At 24.0% G+C, this 20,696-nt stretch overlaps 1 protein-coding gene across 2 annotated transcripts; it reads right to left on the reverse strand.

Annotated features, from left to right (window-relative positions):
• Positions 1–13,033: 13,033 nt before the first annotated feature.
• On the reverse strand, positions 13,034–16,146 carry LOC111316043 (uncharacterized). 2 transcript variants are annotated; one of them, XR_016333030.1, is made up of 4 exons: positions 15,984–16,146; positions 15,639–15,773; positions 13,525–13,700; positions 13,034–13,367 (listed from the first exon to the last, which is right to left on the reverse strand). XR_016333030.1 is itself a non-coding variant. In XM_022918055.2 (3 exons), exons 2-3 carry the CDS (start codon positions 15,759–15,761, stop codon positions 13,644–13,646), a joined length of 180 nt encoding a protein of 59 aa, XP_022773790.1. In that variant the 5' UTR covers positions 15,762–15,773; positions 15,984–16,146; the 3' UTR covers positions 13,034–13,643. The 2 variants fall into 2 exon arrangements, 1 of the variants encoding a protein (XP_022773790.1); XM_022918055.2 differs by having other exon boundaries at positions 13,034–13,700.
• Positions 16,147–20,696: the final 4,550 nt, after the last annotated feature.

Below are 20,696 nucleotides of genomic sequence, written 5' to 3' on the forward strand. Positions count from 1 at the left end.
CACACCATCCATCACTAGATTACTTTTTCATACCATAACAATTTTCATCACCATAATTTTTTTCTCTTCAAAAGCATACGCAATCCTAAGAAATGATGCTTAACAAATTTTCATCACAACAGTCTGCTATGCTTCAAATGCAAGAAACTTTTCTTCAAGAACAAATAACTTCCATCAAGAATCTAGAGATTCATGCAGGTCAATTTGATAACACCCTTAACACTTATCCTCAGGATACCTCACCTTGTGATACCAAGTCCTTGCCTTTAAGAGAAAATGAAAAGTGCTATAGGGAACTTGATCATGAAAATTCTCGACCTATAAAACCTTTAGAAGAAACTACAGATTGGAGTAGAAATCAAGATAATAAAAGGCAAGATAAGAGTTATGTCATGTTCTTGAGTCTAGAAATGATAAAGAGTTTTGTGGTGATTTTGTTGAGCCATGTCCTTTAGAGTTTTTAGAGGAAACTAAAGTTTGGCAGATAAACCAAAGTTAGGATGATGGACTAGTTCAGGAATATAAAATTCAAGTAGGGGATAATATTTATTCTGCTGTTGAAAAAATATCTGAGCCATTTAGGATACCCATTTCATTTCTGTAGCACTTTCCTGAACAAAACCTGATTTGTTAAAAATGAATGTGGTGTATAAATATGTTGATGAGGGGTGTTTAAAGAAAAATCTAGATACACCGCAACTACATATCTTATGGAGCTTAGTGGAGAGGTTAATGATGAGTTTGAGAAATTCTTGAAAAATATTCCAAAGGCTGATAATAATGAAGAGCTCGATGATGATGAAATTGAGAAATTCTTAAATGATAAGGATAAGCATATAATCAAAGAGTTTATTAATAATTTAGAGGCTCTCCATCTTCTGTCCTTCAACCTAACACCTTAGACACCTCATTCTTTACACTTCCTCAATTTGTTCCATCCCTGGTGGTACTTGTTATTCCAAAATTTATTTAAGTAACCATTATTCCCAATTTAGTAGGCGACATATATAAGATCTAGCCAGATGAAGGGCCAAAACTCTCTGTTTAGCACCACCAATCGAAGTTTATTGTTGAAGATATGGTGAAAAGAAAGAAGATTAGAAAATGGATGGATGTTGGAACCAAATGTGGGGTGATTACTTAACCCTAGTGATAATCAAGCTATTAACTATAAATCAGTGCTTCTTAGGAGGCAACCCAAATGTTTAATTTATTATATTTTTTCTTTTATATTTTCAGGTGTGTTTATGATTAGTTTGTGTTTTTTATTTTACAGGTAAAAATAAACGTTGCCAATTTTGAAGGTGTTAAAATGGCAATCAATAGCAATCAAGGGATTTTCATTCACTTTCTGCACTTAATTGCTATATTGCCTACACATTGAGGATAGTGTGCACTTTAAGTTTGGGGTTGAAAAAAATTTGGCTAAAATTTTTTCAAAATTTCAAAACATTTTCTTGAAAATTGTGCTTAATTTGCTTTACTATGAGTTAGAAGTAACCTTCCATTGGTTGATTTTCTATGACCCCACAATTGACTTTGATTATAGCATAGGAAAAGAATAAATGTTATGCAAAATATGAGATGAATTTGTGTGTTTGTTGCTACTTAATTGTTAGATTTCATAAGTGAGTATTTATGTTAATCATTGATTTGCATGTCATTTGGTGAATGATCATGTGATCATGCAAAAATTTTTGCATTCATTATTGGCGTTATGTTCATGTTTTAGAATTTATTTAATCATCTCTTGAGGTAAAATCTTAGATTGCATTTAGTTAGGTAGATGAGTTAGGCCATCTTCAGATCGATTGAGCCTTTCAAGCCGACCTTTATATGAATATTCATAGTCACCCTTTTTATACCTTATAGTATCCTTTTTTTTTTTTTGCACCAACATTAATAAAAACCAGCCTATGTTTTTATATTTCTCATCTTTTGTCCATACCCTATGTGCATGTGGATCATGTATGATATTTAGAAAGCTATGTACATTTGGAAAAAAGGTGGAGTAAAGAAAATGAAAGAAAAAAATTAAAAAAATATATAGAAATAAAAATGTGCAAAAAAAAAAAAGATTGTGAAAATTTTAAGTTTGGGTTTGAAAATGTAAACAAAAAGTGAAAGTGAAAGGAGAACAAAGAGAAAGATGGGATGGAATTGAAAGGAAAATCTTTTGGAAAGAAGTTGAAGAATGATATGATAACCAGATGATTTGGATTAAAGAGAAAAGAATTTTGCAAACAAAAAAAAGAGTTTTTCTTAAGCATTTGCATCCATAGGAAGGAATTTTGCATTTGCATTCATAAGGGGGCATAACATTTTCATCATTGGTAAGAATATTTGTGTTTGTATCAATAAGATAGCATCTACATAATTTTTTGTTCATGTATTTACATCATCTAGTTAGCATTTTCATAAAACTTAATTGTTAGATTTACATTTTTGTAGAGTGTGTTTCCATTTGCATCTTGGAAAGATCATTTGCATTTACATCATTGAAGTGGGCATTTGCAAGTTTGCATTGGCATCATTGTGATTAATCACCACAGTCGTTAATTTGCAAACATTGGACAAAAATGAAAGAGAACATATGTCTTTTTAAAATTTAAAATGTTTATTAAAAAGAAATTTTTGAAAGAATGGATTGAAAGCAAAAAAATGGAATTTAAGGAATGAGATATTGAGGGGATTGAAAGATTTGAAAAAAAACTTATTGGGATAAAAAGTGATAAGCTTTTAAGGTAGGAAGTTTAGAAATTTAGAAGTGGAAAGTGTTTTAAACTCGAAAAGGAACTTTGAAAAATTGCTTTGGCCTTGATGATAAGATGATTTGGCAAATGAAAATGATAAAGTTATAGACCCTCTATATAAAGGAGCATGCATTTTGTTGAGATTTATAGGACCTGTGAGCATAATCTCCAAGTTATCCAGGTAAGATTCATAATGGTTTTAAAAAAGGGAAATATCTAGAACTTTTAAGATATTCAAGATAAGAAAATTTTGAAGATTTTTGGCATCAATATTAGAAATGAATCCCTAGACCTCCAAACAAATATGAGATTTGTAAGTTCTCTAGGTAGAATATTTAAAATTTTTAAAGTAGTGGAGCCTCTAATGAAAGAAGCATTCATATGTGTCGAGATTTATAAGACCTCCAAGCATAATCTTTAAGCCCTCTAAGCAAAATTCGTAAGTCTTCTAAACTGAATCTATTTTAGTGTTGAAATTTGTAAACCCTCCAAGTATAAACTTTAAGTTCTCCTGACAATATTTGTAAGTCTTGTAGGCAAAATATTTTAAAATTTTAAAGTTGTGAAGCCTCTAATAAGAGGAGCATTCATGAGTGTCATGATTTGTAAGTTTTTTGGGCATAATCCCCAAGACCTCCAAGCATCAAGATGAGAAATTTATTCCCAAGACCTTCGAACATCAAGATGAGAAATTTGTTGCTAAAACCTTTGGGCAAAGATTAGAACAATTTGTAAGTCATTTGGGTATAATCCCTAAGGCCTCCAAGCAAATATAAAAGCAATTTATAAGTTCTTTGGGTAGAATATTTTAAATTTTTAAAGTTGTAGACCTTCTAATAATAGGAGCATTCATAATTATTAAGATTTGTAAGGCCTCTGGACATAATCATTAAGTCTTATGGATAAGATTCGTAAGTTTTTCAAGCTAAATTTATTTATGTATCAAGATTTGTAAAACATATGGGCAAGATTCATAAGTCTTTCAAGCTAAATTTGTTTGAGTGTTAAGATTTGTAATTCCTTCTAACATAATCTTTAAAGTTCTCTGAGTAAGATTATAAATCTTTTGAGCAAAATCTATCAAGATTTGTAAGACCTCCAAGCTCAATCTCAAGAAAGTTGTCAAAGAAAATGGAAAACATAAATGGTCTTAGTTAGAAGAGTTTTAAAAACAAAAATGTTGAGAAGTTTCAAGATTTCCAAGAAGAAGTTTTTAAGTTGTAAAGCCTTTGTTTAAATTAGCATTTCATGGTAGGATTTTTAAAATTGTGCAGCCTCTTATAAGAGAAGCTTTTTAAATTTATTTTTAAAAGTTGTGAAACCTCTGACGAAAGGAGTTTTTAGATTTTTTTTTTCAACTTGTAGAGCCTCTGATAAGAAGAGTTTTTAATTTATTTTTAAAGTGATAAAGTTTTTTATGAAAGGAGTTTTTTTAGATTTATTTTCAAAAGTTGACAGTCTCTAATGAGAAGAGTTTTTAGATTTATTTTTTTCTAAGTTGTGAAGCGTCTGATAAAAGAGATTTTAAATTTATTTTCAAAAAGGTAAAACCTTTGATAAGAGGAGTCATCAAATTAATTTCTAATTCATTGCGTTAGTCATTGATATTGCTTAAAAATTTAAAAACAGAAAAGAAAAAAAGAAAAAAAATTTTCAAAAAAAAATCTAAAAAAAAAGTAAAAATCATAAAAACAAAAAAAAAAAGAAAATTCCAAAAAAAGTCAAATGTTCAAAAAACTAAGAAAAAACATTTGAAAAAATCATTGAATTGTTGACTTCGAACAAAATTATTGTATGTCTTTACCCATTTCTGATTCTCAGTAATGTGCAAAAAAAAGCAATTGTAAACACCTATTTTGATCCTAATTGATTTGAATTTGTTTGATTTTCAATCTTGATCTTAACTTTTTGATTTAAGCCTACTTAAATGTTTTAGTTGAATTTATCTAATTAAGGGCATTTAATCTTTGTCTAAGACCATTTTTGGATCATTTTGCATGGATCATGCTCGATCCAATTTAATTTGGATTGATTCTAAGTTAGATTGTACGGGCTTGAAATCCCAGAGCTTATAAAGGTCCAATTTCATTTTTAAAGCCTAAAGCATCCTTTTTAGAATTAATCAATTGAAAATTAAAAAAAATGTGTTAAAAGCTTGGTCGGCCAAGGTAAAACTCTTCTTCCTATATTGCCTTACCAATTTTGCCTTGGCATTTTTTTTCCCTTCTAATTTGACCACAGACCCAATGTACAAAAATCAGCAAGCTTCTCGACCCAAGAAGCTAGTATAACTAGCCTGTTTAGCCTTAGTCTATAACATGGGAAAAAATTTTACAAAAAATAAGGAAAATTCATAAAAAGCAAAAGAGCAAAATTTCTCAATCCCTACATCTTTTTGCCTAAGAAAATAAAAACCCACCTTTCAGTAAATCAATTAATCAACTGAAACAACACTACCATTTACAAGCCTTTTACTAACTGAGATCCTCAACCCTCTTACACACTCTCACTTTACCCAATAGCACCAACACCGACACTACCATAACTCATCCCTCCATAAAAAAACCCATAATAAAAAGATAAAAAAAATAAATCAAGCCACAATAAACATGGCACCCAAGCAACCAGAACCACCACACCATCGCGCCATACCAGTTCAACCACTATATCTACCCTTTAAACCACCATACCGAGAACAAACCTAATCAAAGCCCCTCACCATCTCTTTGTAAGCCGAAAACCTGAAAAAGGGTAATATTTTCCCGTCACGACCACCCCACTACCATCAATAACTAAAAGCCAACAAAATAAAAAAAATCACAAATATACCATAGTCCTCACTTAGTAAAGAACCCAGTAATAAAAGATTTCAAAAAATGATTTCAGTGATTCCTTAGGCCATTCGACTGAAATAGAGAAAAAAGAGGGAAAAAATGAAGAAAAAAAAAAGAAAAAAAAGGAATAAAAAAGAAGAGGTTGATTCAGCATTGATTGAAGAGTCAGTAGGGAGAAAGGGAAAAAAAATAAAAGAAGAGAAAAGAAAAAGAAAAAAAAAAAGAGGCCTATTCAATCTTGACGTGAAAAAAGGAAAAGAAGAAAAAAAGACAGAAAAGAGAAAAGAGAAGAAAAATAAAGAAAATAAAAACAAGAGAAAAAAAGTTTGAAAAAAGGAATCAATTTTTAGGAAGCATAAAAAAAAAAAGAACAGGCCAAACTAACCTAACACACTGACCCAAACCTGTACCTGGTTCATACCCAACCCAACCTATTTGCTACTTAAGTCGGGCTATATCAATTCTTACAGAGCCCAATAAAGTTAGGCCATTTTGATTTTAGTTGATTTTGGGTTCAAGATCAAAGAAAACTCTATTTGGTATATCCTTTACCCCTTTTATCTTGTTATAGTAGTGTGTATATTTATTTTCCTCATGTTTTAGATATTTTTTATAATAGGTCTCTCTATGGATTATTGACATTGGCAAAAAAAAAAAAAAGAAAAATGATAATAAATTTTTAATAATTATTATTAATTATTTTATAATTTAAAAGTAATTTTCATTAAAGTGATTATTTTTTGAAATAAAAAGGGAAGATGGTATTTTTAAGAAAAAAATAATTTTGGAAATCTTACCTAGATATTGAAGGGAATCTAAATAATTATGTTTACAAAGGAATACTATATTCATTCTTTGTAAAAGTTATTTTGTGAAATTTTCAAATTATTTTTTAATTCCACCTAGTTATTAGGGAGTTAAAAAATAAAAATAAATATTTTTTAACACCAAAATGCCATTTACATCCTAAATAAAATCCATTAAAAAAATACAATTCCATACACTATTTAATTTATGCTTATATTGTCATATACACATTTTAGGTATTTATAATAAATGTGAAATGGCAAAAAAAAAATTTTTTAAATATAATAAAATATTTCTAAAAAGATAAATGATTTTGAAAACTCTACCTAGATATTGGAAGGAATTTAAATCATCTTTTTTTCTAAGGAATATTATTTTCATTTTTACCAAAAATTAACTATAAATTTTTGTTAAGTGAAAAATTAATTTTCTTAAATTTAGCCAAGATATGTGGAATTAAAAGGGATATTTTCAAAACAAAATAATGATAAATAAAATTTCTTTTATTAGTAAATTTGTTTTTAATAAATGATGAAAAAAAAAGGAGATAAAGTTAGGTGGGATCAAATTGGTTATCTACATTTTAATTTGTATTTACATCATTCATTTTCTCATGTTACATCACTTGCATTTTGTTATTGACAAAATATATGAGTTAACAAATGGTGATTTTAAAAGAATTACCTTTTTAAAAATATAAAAGCTAATATTCTAATGTAAAAATAATTCTTTGGGCCTTAAATATTGGAGGGTTTCTCAACAATTATTATTATAAAAAAATATTACGCTAGATTTTAAGGATTACTATGAAAATTCCAAGTAAAAAAATATTTTTTAAAATTTCACTTAGAAATTGGAAAATTTATAAAACATTCTGAAACTAAAGATTTTCATTTTATTCCTAAATAAAAAGTTTTTTTTTAATTTTTTTAAAAAATAAAAATTAAGGGGATTATTTTAAATATTAGAATTAAGACCATTTTTATTAAATTAAAGGATAACACATGATTAGTTGATACCGTTCAAATAATAATAATAGTAATAATAATAAGAGCATTATGAGGGTGCCGATCCTTCCTCACATATAACCACACTCCTAAATTCAATTTTTTTTTTATAAACCAAAATTTAACTTTTTAATAAGTTTTAATTAACTTTAAGATTTTATTAAAAGACTAAACTTTTTAAGTAGCAAATCACATCTAGTTAAAAAATATTGATGGCAACTCCCCATTATTTTGAAATTTTAAAATTTTCGTCTAATGGTTTTTAAAACTATTATGACATATATTGTTATGCATTCACAACTATGAAACTTGAAATTTAAAAAGTCCGCTAATAATATATCAAATAATTTTCTTTTTATATAATAACATTATTGTTTTATTCGAGTTTAGATTTTTCAATTGAATTTGTTAATAGTATGTTATCATAGCCCCAAATAAAGTTTTGATTTCATTTCTACTAGTAACCAGCGTTTAATCCTTGACAACTTCAAATATAAAAAAAGTTATTAATGATTGACAATTAAGCTATCAGTTATTTACTACTAAGCTATTAATGATTTACTACTAAATTATCAATGATTTACTACTAATTATGAATGTTTTGTTATTAAGTTCTGAATAATTTATCATTAAATTGTTAGTGATTTATCACTAAGTTATTGATGATTTATTATAAATTTATAATTAATTTACTACTAATTTACCAATGATTTAATAACAAATTATCAATGATTAACTAATTTACTACTAAATTATTATTGATTTACAACTACGCTAAATTATTATTGATTTACAACTACGTTATTAGTTATTTACTATTATGTTATTAGTGATTTACTACTTAATTTTCAATTATTTACTATAAAGTTATCACCAATTTACTACTAAATTATCTATTATTCAATACCAAGTTATTATTGACTTATAGTAAGTTATGCATAATTTACTATTAAGTTATCACTGATTAAATATTATTTTATCAATGATTTACTACTAAGTTATATTTATTTACTTTTAAATTTTTAATGATTACATATTAGATGATCAATTATTTATTACTAATTTATCATTGATTTACTACTAAGTTATTTATAATTTATTACTATCAATTAATTACTTATAAATTGAAACTAATTTACTATTAAATTATCATTGATTTATTACAATGTTATCAATAATTAATTACTAAGTTATCACTTTTTTTTGTTAATTATCCTTGATTTAGTACTGTATTGTTATACATTTACAACTATATTATAATTGATTTACCATTAAGGTATTATGCATTTATTATTATATTATTACTAATTTACTAAAAAATTATTAATTATTGACTAATAAATTATCATTCATTTACTATTAAATTATACTAATTACACTTAAGTTTTCAAAGATTAATTGCTAAGTTATTAATTACCTACTACTATGTTATTATTAATTCATATATATCCAAAAAGAAAGTAACTATGATGTATACTAGATGATGTAATTTGTAAGTTAGAGAAAGAAACAATAAAAAATTCAAGTGTAAATGACTTTAAAAGTATGAGTAAATATTTTTAATTTACTATCCATAGTTTAACATATAATAATAAGTTCAAATCATAACTTTTTATACTAATGTAAGTATTAAAACTAAATTAAATAAATATATACAATACAATTAAGTTAATATTTCTAAGATATTCTTCAAATTTTTTAGTTCATGAAAAAATAGTAAATATTAAGATTAAGCTTTATTGATGATTTGATTGAATTATTAGTGTATGTATTTTTATACATGTTAACAAAATATAATTACATATAAAAATATTGAAAATTTTAAAATATTCTCTCAACAATAAAAGTAAGAAACTTTACCTTACGTTTTTATTTTTAAGTATATAATTTTAGATTAAAAAATTATTATAATATGATAAAAGTAATGAGAACAAATTTACTAAATAAAATTTATAAAATTTAAACAACAAATAATTTTAAAAAATATTAAATTTATAATAATTATCTTCGCATTCTTTATAAAAAATTTCTTCTACTTAAGGAAAAAATGGTATATTTTTTATTTTTACTTCATTCTTATTACCATCATTCTAAATGACTTTTTTTTTTTTATTTATTTTGATGTCAATCAACTTTTCCATTTTGAAAGAGTAAACAATATTTTAAAATGTCATAATAACCCAAATAATGTTTAACTTTATATTATCTTCCTAAATGAGTATGAACTATGATATTTCTTTCAAATAAAATGTTTTAATTGTTTTTTTCAACCAATATAGCAGCAACTTAATCAATAATTAAATGATTATAAGAAAATGGATATAAATTAACATTTTTGTAATACAAATTTTAAAATCCTCAAAAAAAGATATATCTTTAGTCTTTGCAAGACTTGAGCACAAGGATTTTCTTCTAGAATTATCATTAATTTTTTCATAACTTTTGCACTTTAATTTTCATTGTATTATGTTTTCATTCTATTTTGAAATTTATTACCTATGTCGTAAATATATAGTTAAAATAACATAAATTAATCAACTCAAACTTGAAACAATCAAAACTCAAATTAAGTAAAAATAAATTTTTACTTATTTAAAAAAATAATATAATATACATAATTATAAAATTGAACTAACTTGACTATATTTCAATTGATTTTAAAAAATTAATACCTTATTAATTATTTAAAATCTGAAATGATTGAGCATAATTAAAATTCAAGTTGAAATATTAACCTAATCAAAATTTAATATTTTTTTTTCATCTTCTATAACAATTTAAATTTTTTTTATTTAAACCTTTTTAACCTTTATCTTCAATGTCTTATTTTTATTATTTTGTGGTTGAATTAGTTAATTAATTCTAAGAGTATTTCTAGTAAAATTACAGTTATAAGTATTTAAGTATACTTCTTTGTTATTTAGATTTAGGACAATTAGGATTCAGTTTTTTAAATAAAAAGAAGCATATACCAATTATTAAGTTAAATTTACCCATGTACATAAGTGAATAATTAAGTACACTATGAATATAAGTAGATAATAAAACTTGACTTAACCTAATTTATTGCTAATCTTGATTCTAAAATCTAACTTGAAATTATAAAAAAGTAAAAATTTAAAATAATTGAAATACTAAATATAAAATTAAATAAAGATTTATCAAATAAATTTTACTAATAAATGCCCTTAAATCACTTTTAAGTTTAATTAAATTATAATTTATAATAATATTTTTATATTAAATGTAAGAATGATAATTAATTTGATGAATTTAAATTCTTTTGAACAAACATTACCTAATATGACAACCTTAAAAATTTTGATATAACAATAAACATTTTTCAACATATATAAATGAGAAAATGAAGGAGTTTACATTGTTTCTCCAAATAAAAGAGTTTCTAATTAATACTAAAGAAATTTAAAATCAATATATTTGTATTTTTTTTATTGAAATATCATATCGTACTAATCTTTTTTTATAGCTAATCAACTTTAGCCTCATTTTTAGCTTAAAATAATCTTCCATTGTTGCCTCTATCAATTGAATGAAATTGTATTCTACCAATTAAATATTTAAATTTTATTTTATTTAACAAAATTATTGTACAAAATTTTTATTATATAAAAATATTTAAATACATAATTTTAAAAATAAAATAAAATGCTAATCTTGGTGCTTGTTATGTTTTCTTAAGAAAAGTCTAGGTCTCAAAATAACAAATTTATTATGTAATAACTATACAATTTATAATAATTTCATTTTTAGTGTTAACAATATAAATTTTCATGAATGAATTTAACTTTGATATAAATATATTCAAAAGATAATTCTAATAAATTTTGTCACACCTTGAAAGAATTCACTAAAAAAAATTAATTTTACTTCACTCGATCATTTTTACTTAGAATAATTCATTTTAAGTTGTTCAACCACTTAAATGACAAAAAAAAGCAAGCAACTTATAAAATTAGGAAAGATTAAATAATTTTGAAATAAATTAGTCGTATATATACATATTAAGATAAATTTTGAAAAAAATTTAAATTAATTATTATTCAAATCAAGGTGAACAATTCTCAGGACGATTTAATAGGACTCAATCCTTAGCTACTAGTAACTCCACTACCTCCTAAATCATCCAATTTTACAAGTGAAAAGTTAAATTAAAGTGTTCAATAAATCATATAATACTAATTGTTGGTGTAGAGTGCAATTGATTTACATTTAATTTGGTATTAGTTTTTGTTCATGGCAATAACAATTATAAATTCTCATAAGAAAAATACAAGAAAGAAATTAATTATAACAGTCAGACTAAATTGTAAGATTGATATATTTATTTCAAGGGATTAAAAAGATTTAATTGTCATCTGATCAAATGATCAACTCATAAAACCTATAAATAATAAAATCATTAACATATATAGTTAATATATTAAAACAAAAAATTGAAACGTAAAAAATAGAAAAATACCATGTTTTAATGACTTAATTATAATTATCTTTAATGAATTTATTTATCAACATCAATATATATACAATTGTTTTTACAACAACTAAAGAAACAAACTCTATATAATTATTTTATTCTTATGCGCACTAAATTTTGATCTCATTTTATTTATATTTTTATTTGATGTGAAAAATCATTCTACTTATAAAAGAGTTTAATAATAAAAAAGTCATTTAAATTAAAATTTAAAAAAAAATTACTAATAATATGTTAATCACTCACTTTTAACATTTTTGAAATTAAAATTTATTAAGGATATTTTAGTCAATCACTTTTAAAACTTTTTCAATTTAATTATAAAAAAAATCTAATAATAAAAAATTCATTTAAATTAAAATTTACAAAAAAAAAAATTACTAAAAATATTTTAGTCAAATCACCTTTAATAATTTTGGAATTAAAATTTTAAATATTCTAATTTCACATAAACTCTAATTTTAGTTTTAATTTATTTAAATTGAACTTAAATAAATTAATAAAATTTTTATTTTTATTTGATGCAAAAAATTATTCTAATTATAAAAAAGAGTCAAATTATAAAAAAAAAAATCATTTAAATTAAAATTTATAAAAAAATCACTAATGGTATTTCAATTGATTACTTTTAATACTTTTGGAATTATTTTTTTTTAAATATTTTAATCAATCACTTTTAACATTTTTATTTTAATTATAAAATAAAGTTTAATAGTAAAAAAAATAATTTACATTAAAATTTATAAAATCTAAGTTTAAAATATTTTAATCAATTACTTTTAATACTTTTGGAATTAAAATTTTAAGTAGTTTGATTTTAATTTATTTAAATTAAACTTAAATAATTAATAAAAAACTTATATTTAAAGATAAATTTATTAATTTAAAATTTTATAATGGTATTTAAGTATTACTATTAAGACAAATAAATTAATAAGAATTTAAAGATAAGATGATGATAGTGGCATGTAGTCATAGAAGACAGATAAGAGCCAACCATCCTATCATAATCCCTCTTACCTTCTGCTTATATCGATTTCTCTTTTTGTGTTGTTGTTGTTGTTGCCTTTTTATTTTAAATTTTTTTTATGTATCTTTAACTCTTGTCCAACTCTACGAGAGATAGGCAAAGACAAGTTTACATAAGCTGCAACTTTTAATATTATTAAGGAAAAAATGGTACAATATCTGAGAACTTACAATGCCAACTACCCACCAATACAAATCATTGAGAAAATTGAAAATAAAGGAAGCCATGTGAATTACAAGTTTATGATTGATCAAGTCATTTCAACTTCAAAATCTTGAACTTTTTTTTTTTCTTATTTGTCCATGCAATTATCCCCAATCTAAGGGGAGATCCAAACACTGATAAGGCTAAAGACATTATTCATTTGATTCCAAGAAATCTGACAACTTAAGATTTCAAGTCTCATGTTTGATTACGACACTTCATTGAATCATACACCATCTGCGCAGCCCAAACTTAATAATTTTAACCACTTTAATGGCATCCATGATGTCTTGTGAAAATTTTGACATAGCATTTCGCATTTTTCACAGTGACAGTTTCCAATCTACAGCTAAGGAAATTCAATACAAACAAGCAAGGGGAAAGGACTTCTCACCTGTTATGGTACTTCTACTTCTTCACTTCCAAAAAGAAAAATTGTCACTTAGAGTGAATCATTTGATAATGTACTCATTAATTAAGAAACCTATTATCAAGGAGGATCTTAGAGATCTTTCAGGGTGATTGAGATTTATTTGATAAAGCTTCATGCTCAAGACGACGCCGTTCTCGCTGAAACAAAACAAAATAAAAAACCACAAGACTTAGGTAGAAACCAAACACATCCAAACACATGCAGAAAAAATCAACCTGTATGGGCAGTACATATTTGATGACAATGTGCAACACTAGTTGAGTTTGTGGTAAGTGATATGTTTGATTGGCATCATCAGACCAAAATCCAAAAATTGAATCAAATTTGAATGAAGGGAAAACCAAGAAGATTTAGCTAGATAACTAAACATGACAAAACATGTAAGAAAAGCATACAGTTCTTCAGTTGATAGCAATCACATTCTTTCTATATGGTTTCTTTGGTGATTCACTTCGCCTAGAGCCAATAAAACATAATCCAATTGCTTGCATGAACCGTGTATTAAGTGTATAACTATGTAAAGGAATTAGAAAGTTGACTGCACTCAGATGCATGACAACTAAAATGGATCTTTGGTGGACAATTTTGATTGCACTTCAAAATTGTCCATACAATACAATCAGGTCCTCCAATCGTATAGAGCAGATAACCATCACATTCTCTCTAGCTTGCAAGCTATTCTTCTTCAGCCAAAAGTTTTGTTATAGTACCAGCTAAGCATGCAAACTTACTAAAAGAGGCCACATTATCTAAGCTGCAGTCCACCAAGACACAATCCACATTTTACATTCAAAATTTAGTACCAGTTCGATAGTTCGAGCATTATTTGCCTATGGAAAAGCTCCTAGAATTTATTATGGTACTATTGAACCTTGATATATCATCATATACTATGAAATGAAAAACTAAGGAAAGAAAGAATCTGCACAACAGATTTACTAAAGTATACAGAGAGAACGTTGAGTATAGATGCACATGCATCTCACACAGATTAAGAGTGAGCATTTTTCTGTATGCTCTAGTTGCTCATATATCAAATGAAAATGTATGATTACATTCTAAATATTTGCAAATATCCTCAAGAAACCAATATGACTGTGGTAACGTAAAACTTTTTCAACCTAAAAGGAAAGATAAGACCACAGTGATAATTGCCCATTTTAGTTTGTCATCTCTCAGATGATTAGCCATATATCAAATGACAATGTATGATTACATTCTAAATATTTGCAAATATCCTAAAGAAACCAATATGACTGTGGTAAAGTAAAACTTTTTCAACCTAAAAGGAAAGATAAGACCGCAGTGATAATTGCCCATTTTAGTTTGTCATCTCTCAGATGATTAGCAAGCAGAAACAATACTTATGAAATGAAGGTGAAAGAAGAAGAGAAATGGTAATTTGGATTTTGGTGTTCTCACAATTAACCAAATTCTCAAACAACAGAATCCTGCTATTGTTAGATAAATATTACTTGTAGTAGCATAACAATTTATCATTTGCAGTATGATTGAGTCTCGGAAAAGATCTCTTGAGCAGCTCAATTCAATGATGCTTCAGTTATTTTTTCACTCAAGCATTGATAATTGATCAGACATAAAGCATTGCAGGATTATGCTGATATAATACAGTTTGATTGTTCCATAATGCTACAGAAATGGTAGAAGAAAATGACTTTGGATTGATATTAAACATATAGGATAATCCGAAACTAGTTCTATCACATCAAGATTGTCCTAACAGTTACAGGCACAATAGTAGCGACCTTGTGAAAGACAAAATCCAACTTCATCATAGGACAAAGGAACCAACTTTTACCCATTTGATTTCTGGTTGCAACAAATATTAATACCATTTAAGCAATCATTTCATTTGTATCCTTCAAAACAAGACCTCCAAACACATCAATGGCCAAATAAATCACTTCAAACTTGAAATTTCCACTGCTACACCATAATTTTCATATGGATAAGACCATTTTATCTCGAAGTAATCAGCAGGCGGAAACATATGACAACAATAAAACAAAGTTGCAGGCACGAAAATGAAACAAGAAAAGTAAGGAGAAACAAACCCTTCTTTCCCAGTAAGGAAGGAAGCAGACAAAATCATAGACAGGAGTAATGGTTGAGACCAGGACAACGTTAACGACAGTGAACACTAACAGCGCCGTCATAGGACGTGTTCTGTGGGGCATCTTGGCTTTCCTCTGCAAATAAAAAAGTTGACAATTTTATTATTAGCGATTTGATTGATCAATTTCCAAGGTACCCAACACAGAGAAACACAGGATAAGTAAAATGATACGGTGTTGGTGTGGGATCAATAAATAGCTATGAAACCACCCCCATTTCATTTGACATTTCAGTTGAAAACCAATAAAGGGAAGGAAGATGGAACTAAAGGTTAGGAATAATACATGGATTTGAGAAATTAACGAAGCTGAAGCCAACAGACGGGATGCTGAAAGTGGAGGAGAACAGACCACTTGATGAGGCTTGATAGCCTGCGTTTTTTCCGTCGGAGACAAGTACAACCTTAGAACTCAGAGGTGAAAAGGAGTGCATAGGGTTTTGGGGTGTTTTATTTAAATCCAATACTTACTGATGCACCCTAATAATTATATTACAAATTTAATTTTAAATAAATTAAGTTTTTTGACTGGTCCTTCACACGAGTAATCTTTTAAAAATAAAAATTAAATTAAATTAAAAAATACTAAAAAATTAAAATAACAATCATGTTAAAAAAATTTGCTATTAAAGACGAATGAAATAATAAAATCTATAAAAAAAAAAAGGTAAAAATAAAAAATTAGTAAAATTTATTTATATTCTTTATTTTTAAAGATTTATTTTTAAATCATTAACTCATTAAATATGTGTAAATTGGAATTCATATAATAATCATTTATCACTTTTCGACTCTACTATTAATTTAATTTAAGTAATTAGCAGAATATAAAAAATTTTAAATAAGGATAATTTGTAATTTTTTTTTCAAAAATATATTTTTAAATTATTAAATAAAGAAATATGAAAATTAGAATTGAAGAGAGATTTACTTAGACATGTTTAAAACTAAATTAGTTTTGAACCATCTCATTTTTTTATGCAATTTATTTTTGCTAATCCAACCATTGAATTTTGTGATGTATTTAAGTAAATAATGTATTGCCAAATTTCAAGTAAATTTAAAATATTTGTTAATCTATTTATGTTATAATAATAAAATTTTAATCATTAGTATATATTAAAAGTGATATTACTTTCGATTAAAATTATAAGAATATTGAATTAACTTGAAACTCTACATGAATGATACATACAAATAGGTTGTTAAATTTAATGATCAATTTATAAAAATATTTATCATTTAAGAAATTATAAAAGAGTATAAAAAATTAATTTTACAATTATATAATTTGATCCCTTTATTGAAATTAATATAATATTTTATGTGACTTTTCATATCTCTGTCATTTTTCTTAAATTCAGCTATTAGTAAAATAATAAAAGTTTTTAAAAATAAATTGATTGTGAAAATATTGAAATTAATATGATAATATTTATAGATTTTTTTTATCTTATCATTTTGATTTGTTTTTTTGTAGAAAATAATGAAATTTTGAAAAGTTAATTTACATATTTTTCTCTTTTTTATTTTAAAATCATTAATTACTGAAATATGAAAACATAAAAAAATAATATTCTAACATTTCATATTTTACTTTTTATTTCAAATAAATAATGAATTAAGGTCATATTTGGTGTATAAGATAATGAATATTATAGGATGATTATCATATCTTTCATGAGATAATTCAATTCTCTCAAAATAAAAATAATTATTTTTAATTTATAAGATTGAACTTATATGTTTTATTATATCCTTATAAATTACATCAATAATTTAAATTGTATAAACTTTAATAAAGATAATTTTGACCAATAAATAAATTATCTTATTTTAAGTTTTATACATATCAAATATAAGATAAGATGATAATTATTTAATTTAATCTTATTTATAATATCATTTTATCCTATCATGTCATAATCTTGCATACCAAATAGATCCTAACAACTTAATATATAATATATATGCATCATTAATTAACATATTTGTTGTTTGAAACCTAATTATAAATATAGATAAATATGCTAACCATTCATATTCTATTTTTTATGTTAATTTATTCAAAAAAAATTAATACTTACAAACATTGAAATTAATATGCTAACTTTTCATATTATTATTTTTATTTAATCTAATTTATACTCAGAAAAAATAAAAATATTTAATATTTGTATTTATTATATGAAAACCTAACATTACAGAGAAATAAAATGAAGAATAATTATTTTTAATATATTAAATCAAATAAATAATAATATTTTTACTTTGTTTCTTGTTTATGTTTGTATTTTTTAAAATATATGATATCGCTAAAATTTGTATTTGAAGGGACCAATGATAAAAAAAAAATGAAAGGATTTATTTTCATTAACTAAATGAAGGTGTTATTTTAACAAAAAATTATTTTGATAAGTAAACTTAAATAAACAAATAAACACATTTAGATAGCTATGAGCTTTATTCATTTTACGTTAAACCCCTAATACTTTTTTTTTGTGTGTATATATGTACCTAGAAGTATAAAGTAAATAAAAAAATAATATTGTTAGTGTTAGGTTATTTGTTATCAACTCAAAACTACTCAATGTTCAACTTTTTTAATTAAAATGATGTAAAAATAAATCAACTATAGAAAAATCAAGATTTATTTGCATGAGTAACACCTATATTTTAAGTTTTGCTTCTAATATATTTATTTGAATCAATATCAAATATTTGCTTTAATTTTTTTAAAAATATAAATAATGTTAACCATAAATTATTAAGATAATGAAGCCTTTTCTTTTAACATTATAAAAAGTTTTCAATATGAAATTGAAAAGTTTTTATATATTCGTTAAAATAAATCAATTTCTTTTGTGTCAAATAAATGAAATTTTTATTAAAAATTACAATAAATGGATCCTTTTGCTTATTTTTAAATCTACATGAAATTTGACAAATACAATTGAAAAATTATTATCTTATACAATATATATTTTAATATAAATAGCTCAACAAGTTACACACTATTGGTTTTTATGATATGATTAAGTAATAATTAAAAATATACAAATTAAACTAATATTTAATTTTTATATAATTTAATTTTTATATAAAACTAAAACATCTAGTTTATAAATGTGGCTAAAAACCAAATTACATGTAGTTTCACATCACTACTCAAACCATCAATAATAAATGAAAATAAAAACAAACAAATATATTTAAAAAGAAAAAAAATTATCATTTAAAAATTGTCTAACCAATGATAAATTTAATGTCACTTATATAATCAAAAGAAAATAAAAAGAAAAGCATAAGTTATGAAGAAAATCAAAAGTATACAAACATTTTAACAAAAATAATTGAAAAGAATATTATAAATGCATAGAATATCAAAAGTGAAAAGTTTATATAAATGTAAGGCAACCAAAAGTCTAAAAATGATAAGTTAAACGGTTGCATTTTATGTAATAAAGTTAAGAGATTTAGGTTTCATGTGAAATTTTATATAACCAAACACTACCCAATTCATTTATTAAAAAAATAATTTTTATTATTTTGTTTCATAATTTAGAAATAAATTTAATAAAAATATTTTAGTAAATCAATCATACTTGAATTAAAAATTGTAAAAATGAAAAAAATATTATTCAAATTCACATAGTTATCATCAAACAATCATTTAAATATAATATGAATGTGTAATGAAAGAGTTTCTAATTGAAACTTTTAGAAATATTTATTAAAATATCCTTTGAACTTCAATATTTATTTATTTCTATTAATATTTTAATATATTTATATGAAAAATAGAGATTTATTGAAACTCAATACAATGATGAGTAAATATTAAATAATAAAAAATACTATTATTTCTTAATCTTTCCTAAAATATTTATTTTTTAATATATGCTTCATTAAACATAAAAAAGATATTTTAATTAGAACTCGTTGTTTAAATGTAATATATTTTGTAGAGTGTTTAAAGCAAATAAAAAAATAATATTTTTGAGTGTTATGTTACTACTATTCGAAACTTCTTTTACTCAATTTTTTTTCTTTTTATTCTTTTTTGTAATTAAAATGATTATAAAATCAACTATAAAAAAATCACGAGTAATTTGGATGAGTAACACCTATTGCTTAAGCTTTTTTTAATATTTTTATTTGAATCAATATTAATTATTTATTATAATTTTTTAAAATATAAATGATAATATTAATTATAAATTATTATAGAATGAAACTTTTAATTTTAGCATTATAAAAAATTATAACATGAAATTAAAGATCTTTGCATCCTTTTACAAATAAATCATTTTTTGTGTTAAATAAATGATTTAATGAAAAACTTTATTAAAGATTATAACAAGTAAAACTTTTTTTTTCTCATCTTCGTATCTACATGAAATTCAACAGAATATAATTAAAAAATATTATCTTATACAATACATATATGTGTATATATATATATATTATGTTTTTCTTAAGACACTATGATTTTTTTCCAATTAAATTATTAAGAAATAATTAAAAAATATATTACACTAATATCTGTGATATACAACACTACTCAAATCATCAATAACAGATATAAATAACATATTAATATATCCAACAAATAAATAAATTCAAGAAGGTAAAAAAAAATAATTACTATTTAAAAATGGTATAACCAATAATAAATTGAAGGCACCTCAAACATCATCAACATTTAATTATAACTTGATAACAAAATTTTCAACATAAAAATGAATTTTATATTTTATGATTACTACAAATAAATAAAATTTATTACCAAAAAGTGTGTAAATTAAAAATTTTAGCTTTGATAGATTTTTATTTGCTTACATGAATTGATTAAAACTACCTAAAATCTAACAATTAACACAAAAAGTAACCAAAAGTAAAATCACAACTACACTAACATAATATCAAGGAATAGCTTTAACATGGAATTTGCGAACTAATATGCGAGTAAAAATGTACTTTTTATTAAATTAAATTA

The sequence above is a fragment of the Durio zibethinus genome, chromosome 24, assembly GCF_047325235.1.
Source record: "Durio zibethinus cultivar Kanyao isolate XHJ-2024 chromosome 24, ASM4732523v1, whole genome shotgun sequence".
In the NCBI taxonomy this organism is placed as follows: domain Eukaryota; kingdom Viridiplantae; phylum Streptophyta; class Magnoliopsida; order Malvales; family Malvaceae; genus Durio; species Durio zibethinus.